This window comes from Drosophila mojavensis, unplaced genomic scaffold, assembly GCF_018153725.1.
Source record: "Drosophila mojavensis isolate 15081-1352.22 unplaced genomic scaffold, ASM1815372v1 contig_136, whole genome shotgun sequence".
Lineage (NCBI taxonomy): Eukaryota > Metazoa > Arthropoda > Insecta > Diptera > Drosophilidae > Drosophila > Drosophila mojavensis.
Genome location: NW_025318667.1, coordinates 7,672,937 through 7,685,812, shown reverse-complemented (window position 1 = coordinate 7,685,812; position 12,876 = coordinate 7,672,937). Strand labels below are relative to the sequence as shown.

General features: G+C 37.3%; 1 protein-coding gene across 4 annotated transcripts in view; it reads right to left on the bottom strand.

The window, feature by feature from the left end:
• The window catches only part of LOC6586161 (tyramine beta-hydroxylase), a 43,349-nt gene extending 31,594 nt beyond the window's left edge, over nucleotides 1–11,755 (bottom strand). The window contains exons 1-2 of one of the 4 annotated variants that reach the window (XM_044010054.1): nucleotides 11,562–11,755; nucleotides 7,293–7,607 (exon numbers count right to left, since the gene is read on the bottom strand). In XM_044010054.1, the coding sequence (XP_043865989.1) occupies nucleotides 7,293–7,518 (226 nt within the window). In that variant the 5' untranslated portion in view covers nucleotides 7,519–7,607; nucleotides 11,562–11,755. The remainder of the gene's footprint in view (nucleotides 1–7,292; nucleotides 7,608–11,561) is intronic. The other 3 variants (XM_015160652.3, XM_015160651.3, XM_015160653.3) reach the window with 3 other exon arrangements.
• Between the last annotated feature and the right edge of the window lie 1,121 nt (nucleotides 11,756–12,876).

Sequence of the window (12,876 nt, the reverse complement as noted above, 5' to 3'; positions counted from 1 at the left end):
GTTATGAGCGATCAAAATGGCTCAGGAGTAGGTCGAATGAAAACAGGAAATACATTTTATGGTCAAATAATGAAAAGCTTAGCATTGAAACAATGGAAGTGAAGAAAAAATTGAAACCGAGTTAATGCAAGAGGTGAAGGGAAATTTTATATATTGATATATAACAGATATTCAGTATTCGCTCATTGAATTGAAACAGAAAAATTCAATATAGAAATCGAATGGCAATGGAACAGCTTTTGTTTGATGAACCTAATAATTGAAAGCAAGCTAAGAAAATGCTGCAACAGTGGAATTGCAGCAAATTTGAGAAACAATGGAAATGAAACAGCTGAAGTAAGGTACAGTTTATGTAACAGCTGCCACAAAAAGAGGCAATATGTAAAATAAGTAGCATTGATATAAGGGGTTGAGTGTTCGCTCACAGAAACAGTGGAATTGAAACATAAAAAATCAATATAGAAATCGAATGGCAATGGAACAGCTTTTGTTTGATGAACCTAATAATTGAAAACAAGCTAAGAAATGCTGTAGTGGAACAGTGGAATTGCAGTAAATTTGAGAAGCAATGGAAATGAAACAACTGAAGTAAGGTACAGTTTATATAAAAGCTGCCACAAAAAGAGGCAATATGTAAAATAAGTAGAATTGATATAAGGGGTTGAGTGTTCGCTCACAGAAACAGTGGAATTGAAACATAAAAAATCAATATAGAAATCGAATGCCAATGGAACAGCTTTTGTTTGATGAACCTAATAATTGAAAACAAGCTAAGAAATGCTGCAGTGGAACAGTGGAATTGCAGTAAAATTGAGAAACAATGGAAATGAAACTTCTGAAGTAAAGAATGTAAAATTTGTTATAAAAGACGTCAAAACAGTAATATAAGTAGAAGAGATATTAGCAGATCAGCTTTCGCTCATTGAAACAGTGGAATTGAAACAATTACATGAAATATAGATGAAATGGTAATGAAACAACTCTTGTTTTGATACCACATCAGATTTCTACCATGCTAACTGACCAGGCAAGAGCGATAACTGTATGTCAGCAGCCGTTTGGGCTATCGATAACATTGATATTATTGACGTCGTCAAGGGTTCGCAAGTAATTAAAGTTTTTTAATTTATATTATAGGTACTGCTATAAATAAATGAAAATAATAATTTTTGCTCAACTTCTAAATGGCAAACGAGCGATGCACTGCTGCAATCTGCGTGGGAGCCATTTGATGACTCAGCCAGCCCAGGACGAGCCTCGTTTATTATGGTCTACTAGTCCATGGACAGCGCTAACAAGCAGAGCATTTTGGCCAAGACTCGCGACGCCAGTGCGGCAATAACAAAGCACAAATGAGCCAAGAATTATAGAAACTAAAGCTCGTGCTGGAAGCAGAATCTGCTTAGCTTGAGGACTACCAAAGGTGCGAGTGGATTGGAATGGGATGAGTGCTTAGAGTCCTGAATGAACTTGATGACGTATTTGAGTTTTAAGTCTTTTATGATATCATCCTATCAGGCAAATGAAATATATTGTTAAATAAATACACAATATTTATATAAAATAAATTATTTTCATTGCTTCTTCAATTCTCAGCTCGATGAAGCTCAATTCGCCTAGCGGGAAATCCATTTAGCTACTTTATTTTTATGAACTTGAATCTAAACTAAAAGCAAAACTGAAACACAATTGAAATGTGCTTTTTATTACACTAGTTGTCTATCAGAAGGAGCAAAAAACAACAACGACAACCAAAGGAAAACAACAGTAAACTAAAAGCAAGTACATGCATAGAGAACACAGTTCAATCAGTCGTAAATCTTGGCAGCCAGTTGAGCAGCCTCAGCTGTCACGGCTACCCCATGGGGCGGCAGGGGCGGCAGGAGCGACTAGGGGCAGCTGACGAGCAGTAGGAGTGTAATGGCAGAGGGCCGGGGGGGAAGGGGGTGGGGCATATTCAGAGTAAGCTTTCAGTGCTGTTTGGCCCAAAGTTGTGTAGCAACGAACTTTAACGGGGATTTGCGCCCAGCCAGCTTAGCGTCAGTCCAAACAAAAACACTTTGCAAACAACAATAGCAACAACAGCAACAACAGCAACAACAACAACAACAAGTGCCCAGCTGGGACTGGGTTGGCAGTTGCTCTGACTTGGCTATAATTGTAGTAGCCATGCACATACTGCAGCTGGGCGCCGCTCTAAGCGAACAAACACAACAAAAGCAACAACAACAACAATAGCAACAACATCAACAAAAAGCTAAAGCCACAACTAAAGCATAAACAAAGGCGCAGCACGGCGCGGCGCTCGTAAAGCTTTCAATTAAAATTAATAAAAATTTACGCGAATTAAATAAACACAGGGCAGGTGGGCGTGGCCGCTTGAAGCGCACAATTCGACTGACTTAAATGTATATACATATATAAATTTATTTCTATATATATATATATATATATGTACATATATATCTGTAGCTATTTACATAGCTTGGCTGAGCATATTAACATGAACAGCGACAGGCTTAAATAAATTGAATTGTTTGGGACAAAGTGGGCCCAGCCATTAAACAGCTACACACGCACACCTACACACACCTACACACACCAGCACACACACACCCATCCAGAGCTGTTGGCTGTGGGTCCTTGGCTTTGGCAGCAAGAAAAACAAAGCCAAGTTAAGCCAGGGCAATCGACGATGCACATAGAACAAAAAAAAAAGCAAAGCAAAAAAAAAATACAACAACAACAAAAACAGAAACCAAGAGAAGCAAAAATTCGCTAGGAACAAGAAGCAGCCAAAGCGAAGCTGGCAAACAAGTCAATAAAACAAAGAAAACCTAAAGAAAATAAAATAAAGCCAACAAGTAAACTGGATTAGCAACGACAAGCCGAACTCTAAATACCCTAGCGACAGCAGAGAGATTGATTTGAATTCATGCTAGATATACAGTAGAAGCCCGATAATTCAAAATGGCAAGTTTTTCGACTTACACAGAAATTCAAATTATCGAGAATTATTCAAGAACGAATTTCATTCAAGGGCATAGAATTTTTTCGATTTAACGTGATTTTCGATTTAGCGGGGCTCGAATTATCGAGACTCGACTGTATATAGATATACATTATTATATTGTATATAAAGTTCTTTCAACTGAGACTTTCATTTGAAATCGATATTTTTGGTTTTCTTAAAAAAAAAGTTTATATGATAGTAGTGTAATTTTAATGGACTGCTCTCTGCCCATCCCCTAGGCGTGTCAAGCGACAAGGCTTTGTCAAAATGATTAAAAACAGAGGTCAAAATCAAATTCAGAATGCTCTCACTATATATATGAAGTTGACTTTAAACTAATTAAATTTGTGTATTTTTTTTTTTTTTTTTAATTTATGTAAAGATAAAACCGAAGGTATAATAATTGATGGTTAGTTCATGACCATATTACAATTTATTATGAGTGATTGAAAATGGAGGCTTATATACACTATAAGGATGTCTAAATCTTTCAGACACACGCCTCATTGCGTTACACATTAAGTAACAAACCTAGAAGTCTACTTAGAATCACATCGAATTATAGCCAAGATTGATTGAAAATAAGATGTGCGGCTATAGAATACCCTATAGCATGGAGATGAAATCTTTTACCAAAAAAAAAAAAAAAGATCTTTCTTTGTCTCTGTAGTGCTGTAAAATAATATTTATAATACTTAAGTGTAAATATGATAATTTGTTATCCCTTTCGTTTATAGTTGTTTCACGATTTTAGTAAAGTTTTATCGATTAATATATGTATATATACATCGATTACATTTGTATATATCGAAATATTTGAATCGAAATACTATAAAACCCAATTGAAAATTTATAGACCTTAATTTTTTGGACTTTCCAAGTGTTGTAAAACAGTTGATGCAAGCCATTTCCTATTACATTCCAAACATTCCATACAATATGGATTGCTCTCAGTATTTGTGATGGCATTTAAACATATTTGGTCTTATAGATAAGGTGAGATCATTAAGAAATCAAGTTGATGAAACTACAAAAAGCTACGAGCAATACCCATAAAGCCGTTCTGAAATCAATTTCATTTCAATTTTAAAATAGATTCTTCTATTTTTTGGCTACGCAGAGTCGTTTGATAATGCTAGCCAAGAACTAAAGTCCTTGTAGTTTATAGACTGGAATGCTAGGACATTAGCGAAACTTTATGATACCCACACCGCCCATTTGATGTATGCGTATTTATAGGGTATATAAAACCGAAAGAAAAAAGAATGAAACGTAACGAAAACAGGCAAATAAAATGGCAAAGGAGAATGGAGCGGGAAGGACAACTGGCGAAGGACGACAGCACAGCAGGACAGCGGGACAGCAAGCCAAAGCCACATGACGAAGAGTCTGTGATTTTGTTTTAGCTGAAGGACCATGTTATTGTGTTTATGAAGCACTTTGCTGGCTTGACAAACACTCCGCACGACCGTTGCTCGACACTAATCAGTCGCTCGCTCTCAACTAGTGGGCATTAGTGATGTCCCATTCAGCTTGCGAACCTATAAAAATGTTTGTTATGAGGCCAACCACACACACAGGGACAGAGACAGGCAGAGATAGAGAACGATATTGAACATATATATATAAATATATACACATCCATTCGATTTACATTTAGACATTAAATTGATGTGCTCATAAATCGATGAATAAAGCAGCGAAGCATATGTGATATATATAAAAATATATATATATTATTATATAGAGATGGCTCTATTTCAATCTGTCAATCAGCCAATCACGCATATGCTCAGCTTTTTAGATTAATGGCTTATTGAGAGCGCAAATAAAAACTTGTTGCATTTATAATCCTTCAAAGGATTATATAAATAAATAAATATGCTGAATAATTTTCAATAAATTTATCTCGAAGGTAAACGACCCTAAGAGTAATTGCCCCAAATACGTGCATGTTTATCGCTAATAAATCACACAAGTTCAACTCTCTTAATACAATATACTAATCCTAATCCTATGCAGTCTTAAGTTATCGATAAAACATATATTTTATGTATATGTATACTATATACAAGTAAGTATTTGTTATGACGGTCAACATCAAATGTGTGTCATCTAACACATCTTAATATCTAAATTAGATATATCTTCCTGTTAATTGTATGCAGCCTCAAGTTATCGATAACATGCATTGCTTACATAACACTTATATCCTCCTACTCATTAAGTAATTGCTGCAATCAACTAGACAAATATGATTATATAGCTTAGCATCTATAGATAACAGCTATTAATCTACGTCACAATGTGTTTATCAATAAGCCATAATAACAGTATCAGTACCGTTATCGATAGCCCAGGTGTTTGCTAAAGGTCTACCAGTATTTACAGCTCTACAAACTTAACCGAATGCAATTTCCATTACACAACACTTGAAGAGGACTTTACAGGCAGAAATGCAACTGCATCGCCCTATAATCGTTATCGATCAATGTCAAAGGGCACACACACACATGTATACATGTGTATATGTATACAGCCGCACCTGCACAGCTTCATTACATTTGCTTGCTGTGCAGCGAGCCAAAGACGGCGCCATGTAACTGTCTATTGTTGCTGTTGTTGTTGCTGTAGTTGTAGTCATGTTGTCCTTTACAGCCGAAGAAGGGATACATTTGTAGGTTCTATTGATTTTTAATACGCGTCTTGCTGGCAAGCAAGCCATCGCGTCGACATTGGGCCGTTGGGCAAACCGGAGCCAACTACTTTGAACTTCGCCTGCTGTGGAAGCTGTCATGCAGCTCCTTCAGTAGCACTGCTTGCGCGCGTATGTGCGTGTGGGTGTATGCATGTGTGTGTGTGTGTGGGAGTGTATCTTTTAGTGCTTGTAAAAAAGTAATGTACAAACAAACAAACAAACGTGTCACAAACTTACTCACACACACACACACACTCTCTCGCACGGAAGACACAAGCAGTCGGGCTAGTCCTTTTCAGCATTGGCATTGCCCTGTGATAACTTAATGCCAAACGCATGCTTTTGCATATGAATGCGGCGTATGCGTTACTTCCTTCTTTGCAGCTATCGTAAAGTGGCAGCCGCCATAAACACGGAACAACAAGCTAAAGAAACGCAACAGAATTGAAAGTAAGCCAAACAGCACTCGGGTTGGCGCTGCTCGCAACTAAGCTGTGGGTGCACATGAGCTGCGCTCATATGTGTATGTGTTTGTTGAGTGAGTGCTAAGACGATCCCACTCGAACCCACTCTTTAGAATGGTGAATTTGTCTAGAGCTTACTTATTACGCAGCTAAGCTCTCTCTCTCTCTTTGTCAGCCTCCCTTTTAACGCTCTTGCACACATTATTTGGCTTTGCATATGCCACTATGCTGTTAATATTTAAGAGCTAATGTATAGTAACGGTAATTCTCAATTTGAACTGTCAGCTGTGCTCTGTGGGCGCACATGAGCTGCGCTCTTATTTATATTTGTTGAGTAAGTGCTAAATGAGATCCCAGCTCGCTCGTATGGTGAATTAGTGAGATTGTCTGGCGCTCACTTATTTAGCAGTCCTGCCACTCAATCTCACGCTCACCCTCCCTCGTTCGCTTTGCTTATGTCATAGTGCACGCGAAATTAAAACAGTTAGTTAATTCTAGCTGTAAATCTTGAGCTAAAAATAGCAGCACTACGAAGTCACACAGTGCGAAGCTCTACTCGCAATTAAGGAGAGTGTACATATACATTCATACATATACGTATGCATGTATGCATGTACATATGTATATATGCATGTTAGCGTCTCTCTATCTCTCACTCTCTTTGTCTCTCGACGCTAAGCTGATGGTGAGTTTGTTTAAAGCTAATGAAATTTACGAGATGCTAATTGAAAACGGAATTGTTGACTGCACAGCACACAATGTATTTGCACTGTTACCGTTGTTTAAATTTACATTATATTTAAGACAAATTGTTTACATTGTGCTTTCAAAAATTTGTGCAGACAATGCACAAAATTCAAATTAAGAATTTAATTATAATTGTGTATCCTTTGCAACTTAAGAGCAAATAGCAAACAGAACGCAAAGGTAAATAAGCTTGGCTTAATTTAATGAAGGCGGAAAAGAGAGCGCAACAATCAGCTGCACAGGCAAAGAAAACTTTGGTGGTTTCACTCATGTCACTGTCAGTCGATCAACTAGTGCGCTCTCTTCACTTGCCCTCGCTGTCACACACTCTCACTCCCTCCCCTCAACTCTTTGCTTTTGTTGTACTTACGATTTGAGTGAACGCTCAGCGGCCGCGTGAGCAGCGTCAGCAGCAGCAACATCAACATGACCGGCAGCAGTTGCATTGAGCGACGTTGTCGTTGCGCTGGCTTTTGCTGCGGCGACTGCGGCTGCGGCGGCAGCGACTGCGGCTGTTGCTGCTTCTCTTTGTGCTGTTGTCCCGCGCCGACATCCATTGGGCATTTGGCCGACTGAACGCTTGGCTGCAGCGACATTATTCTCACTGTCGCGTGGATCGTTAATCGTTTATCGTTCCGTTATCGTTGACTGGCTCTGGAAGTTGTTATTGTTGTTGTTATTCCTTCTGTAAGCACTCAAATAGTTGCAATCAAATTTAACATTATACGAAGTTGTTGTCGCTGTCGCTGACGCTGTTGCTGTTGTTTGTTTGATTGTTGTTGCGACACACTTTTTATAGCTCAGCAATTGGTAACATTGCAAGCACAATTTGTGCAGCACACTTTGCAGCGCCCGCAACTTTACGAGCCTGAATTTGAACTCTCGTTCGAACTTTAACTTGAACTTATTTAAAAAGTTTTCAACGTGCCAGAGCTACGTGAAACTCATTTTATGACCAAAATAACCACGGACAGCAGCCTCTCTATTTCACTATCTCACTCACTCACCAACTCTCTTCCCCTCTCTCTCTCTCTCTCTCTCGCTGTCTCTTTTTTTGGTAGGTGCATTTGGGCGTATGATGGACCCAAAAGTTGCAACTGAATGGCCATGTCGAGTGTAGCGATACATTTATCATGACTAAATTTTGCTAATCAAGTGCAGCCACACAAATACACTCACACACACACACATATATATACAATGGTGTGTGTTTACATTTATCTGTTATTGCCATGGCAATAGAATATGAGCTTGATTAAAATGAGTTTCAATTTATCGCTTCGCATTTGAACTGCGCATTTTGCATGCGCGACTGAAACGTAATTAATCAATGAGATTAAATACGTTAGGACTCACTGATTGATTGGTTGAAGACTTGTATACACTACAAACTATAGCTATATAATTGCAAGAAATAAACTAATTAGTAAAAGTTAGACTAAGATTTATTAATACTATATACTAAGATATACCTAAGAGTTACAATGACTGACTGAGGAACTGATTGGCTATGTAATTGACTGGCAGAACGAAGGATTGACTGAATGATTGGCTGTCGGATTTACTGACTGACTGTCTGACTAAGTGTTTTACTAGTTGATTGACTGGCTGATTGATTGATTGACTGAGTCATAGACTGAGTAAGTGAGTGACTGAATAATTGATTGACTTAATGATTGATTGACCGACGAATCACTTTATTAAGTCAATCAATCAGTTGGTTGATTGGCTGACTGACTAATTGATTAATTAATTATGTAAGCATATATATATTTTCATATATGTATGTATATGCATGTATATATGTATTTCTAGATTTTCACCCGTTAGAGTGGAATATAATTGGAAAAGGTTTTTAAGTTATATACAAAATTTTATGTATATGAATAGGAATATAAACTGCATGAATAATTGAATAAATGACTAATCTGTAATCACTATCCCTGATTAATGGATTGATTGAAGACCGATTCATAGCACAAGTTGTAGTCAAACGGTTTTCGAAACTATTTACATTTTGAATCATCAAAGCACAGTCGATTACAAATCGTTGAAAAATTGCAAGTGTACGTGGATAAAAGCGGTTTTTTTTTTTTCAGAGTTTAACAACTTTTTTATGGCAAATTTGCTGTAAAGCTTCACATTTAGTTACACTTGAACAAGTTTTGCTATTCCGCCACACAATTAGTTTGGTCTAAATGCCTACCTGCTCAATTCGATATAGGCCATTTATGGCTTAATGTAACTAAGTTTTTTTTTGCTGCTGCTTCTTCTTCGCCTGCTTTTCCGTTACTTTTAAACTGGTATACAGTGAACGAAATTGAAAGCATATTAAAATGCAATTTCTAACGCATTTAATTTTTTCTCTCACTCTCTCTCTCTCCCTTTCTCTTAGCAATTTTTTTCTCCCGCTACTTGGGCCAACTTTTGTTTTGGCCGGAGTGGCGAGGGCCGAAACGAAATACTTTCGAAAGTGCTTAAATTTGAGGCAAAACTTGGCAACTTTCTGTGCGTGCTGCTGAGAATGCAATTTCCATTTTGAAACAGGAAGATTTGCCAGCGAATGTGACAGATTCAGACATTGTGCAGTAATGCGGCTCAACCTTGCCAACGCCGTCTGCTGCTGGCCCGGCTTAAAAGGGACTTCAATTCAATTGCTCTTCTGCTCTGTGGTCGGTGCTTTATATGTATACATATATATCTTCATTCACTTCTCTTCTTTTCTTCTGCTTGTTTATATTTTTTTTGCAGCCACAAAAGTGGAAATTCTTTGGAAAGTATATACGTTCTTCATGTAATGAAGCTGCCGCAGCAGCAGCCATATAAATTAAGAGCCAAATCTGCTTAAGGAACACAGTGCCAAAAATTTAGATTATCCTCAGCTTCTTACTCTCTCTCTCTCTCTCTCTCTCTTTCTGTTTTTTTCTCGCTCGCTCTCTCTCTCTCTCTCTCTCTTTCCACAGATTTGAATATTCAAATAACTTTAAATAACTAAGTGAATTTAAGTTTGAAGTTAACTATGAGCAATAGCATGTCGTAATACCAAGTCTCTATACCCTCTCTTACTACATATATAAACTTTACGTATTGCTTATATTAAGTTCTTCATATATTCAAAAGCTTACGTATTACCTTCATAAATCTCTACCCAACTTATGGATTATGAAGTTTTGAAAAAAAAAAAACATGTGTTTAATGAATATAACCATTTACGTATGAAATGTTTTTACCCCATAAAAAGTTGGAATTTTTAGATATTACGTATACGCAGGCTGATTTACCTAGGCGAATTGTGTATTCAAAATATGCCGAAAGAAAAACTATGTACAAATATAATACTGATACTGATACAGAAATTTTCTATTATATGAGATTTGTTGATATATTGATAAAAAAAAATAATAAAAAAAAATAATAATAATAATAATAATAACAATAATACTGATAAGAATAATAATGATAATAAAAATAATAACAATAATATTAATAATAAAAATAATTATAATTATAATAATAATAATAATAATATTAATAACAATAAAAACAACAATTTGAAGCTCTAAGGAATTTTATATTTATGAATTCATCAAAAAGAAATTTTTGGAAAATAATTGAAAACTATTTCTACATAATCGAAATTTAGAAATGCAATAGAATCCGGCTATAACATACGGTTATTGCGACAAAAATTCTGGTCCGTCGGTCCGGCTATACCGACGGTCACTTGAGCATCGCTATAACCAGTCTCTACTGTAGTATATTTAAAAACGAATTTTAAAAGAAATTAATATGTAAAAGAAAAACAATAATTATTATTTTAAAAATTCAGTTATATTCCACTTAATAGATTTGGTTTAAATATTTCAAATATTTTAAATTGTTTGCAGCAATTGAATCAAGCTCACAAATTTTGCACAGTGTATGGAACACAATATGGTCTTGATTTTATGCAAAAGATAAATGTATACATATACATATATAACTTGTATTGATATCACGAATTGGCTGTAAATCATGAATTAAATGATTTTACGATGCAATTTGCAATTTGTTTTCCTTTTCGGTCTCGGACCATTTTGAAAAAGGTCAACGGATATTGGCGAGAATTTGTTTATGGCCAATGCGACTTGTCGGCAGCACCTGCGGCCATTTTATGCGGCGCCAAAAGAGATTGCCGAAGGTAACGGTAAACATGAATGGCAACAACAATGACTGCAACAACAACAACAACAGCAGCGGCAGCGAACTGCAGGCGACACGGAAATGCAACACTTTCCGTTTTCCTTTTCCGTTTGCAATTTTTGGCCCGTTATTTCTTTCAGCTATGCACTTTGCACACGAACAACAACCACAACAAAAATACCAAAAAAAAAATACAGCAACAACAACAACAAGCAGACACACAGAGTGCAAGGAAGATAAGGAAATAGTGTGTTCTTTTTTTGTGATTTCTTTTTTTTTTTTTTTTTTTTTTTTTTTTTTTTTTGCTTGTTTTTTTGTTTAGCCAACATCAACACAAACACAAACAAAGCGTTCGCCGGATTTATAATGGCAAAGTAAACAGCGCTCAATTCGCGCGCGACTCTTGTGCCTCTCCTTTTTACCGTTTTTATACATATACATTTCTTTTTTTTTTTACTTTTTACTTTTTTCACATTTACCGTTCAAGCAAATGCTTTTGCGCGCGCTTTTGAGAATAACGCGCCTGTGTCTTTTGAAAGTGCTTTGCTCCGCTTAGCGCTGCTTTGCTTAGCTCAGCTCAGCTCCGCTCTGCCGCTCGAAAGCTCAGTGTATGTTGTGCGCTCTACGCCTGCCGCACGTAGAATGCTGAACGAGATTGTTGCTGCCAGCGGCTTTTATACCAAGACGCCGTCGACTATGTCGGCTTGCTGGCTTCGGCTGCTACGCAACAAATCGTTTCGACTCGGCTCGCTTTAGCTGACGGCTGCCCGACACTTGTCTGTTGTTCTGCTGAGCGTTTAGCATATGTTCGTATTGGCAGCGACGCCGGCAGCGATGCTCTGGCAGCACTGACTGGTTGGCTGGCTGAGGCTGGCTGAGGCTGGCTGGCTCGCTGGCTGCCTGCTTGGTTGGTGGCCTGCATATTTGCTTTATGAATGTGTTTACCAGCAAACTTTTCCGCACAATGCTGGCTGCTGGGGTGTAAGCGAGCAAATGGGCGCCGGACGGCGCCTGGAGTGGGGTGAATTTTGTGATGCGATGCGATGCCGATGCCGTTGCTGATGAGGTGAGGTGAGGAGAGGTGAGAGGTGAGTAGAGGGCGGAGTGACAAAAAGCTGCTTGCTGCGTGCGAAAGTGCCAACACTCGCATTAATAACAACAAAAGCAACAACTACAACAAAAGCAGCAACAATAAGAAAAAGGCAGAAGAAGAAGAGGAGAAGACAACAGCAATTACAAATAACGGCAACAAGAACAATTGTAAGCCTGCAACAGCTCAATTAACTATCTGTCCGGCCGAACTCTGTCTGCATGTGCACGTGTGTTTGTACGTGTGTGTGTGCGCGTGTGTGTGTGTGTGTGTGTGTGCGTGTGTATGTGTGCGTAGCTGTCTTTTATACGCGTAATTACGATTATTCTGGTAATTACGGAAAATGCAATTGCAATTGCATATGTTGAATATTATTTAACCAATGTCAATTGTGCGTAACACCTGTACATATGTAAGGTTATATACTTGTGTGCGTGTCAGCTAAATGAAATAATTTATTTACAAAAAAAAAAAAATAAAATAAAAACGAATAAAAAACCATCAATGCAGCAATTAATTATGTAGCGTTAAGCGCATGATTAACCACATGGCAAATACCCTAATAACTATAATAATCAGAGATAAAATCTGACTTTTCCGTTCACTTTAAACTGGTTTTTATACAAGTAAATTCATGCTTAAATTATAAAATAGTTGACATAATGGATAAATAATATGTATG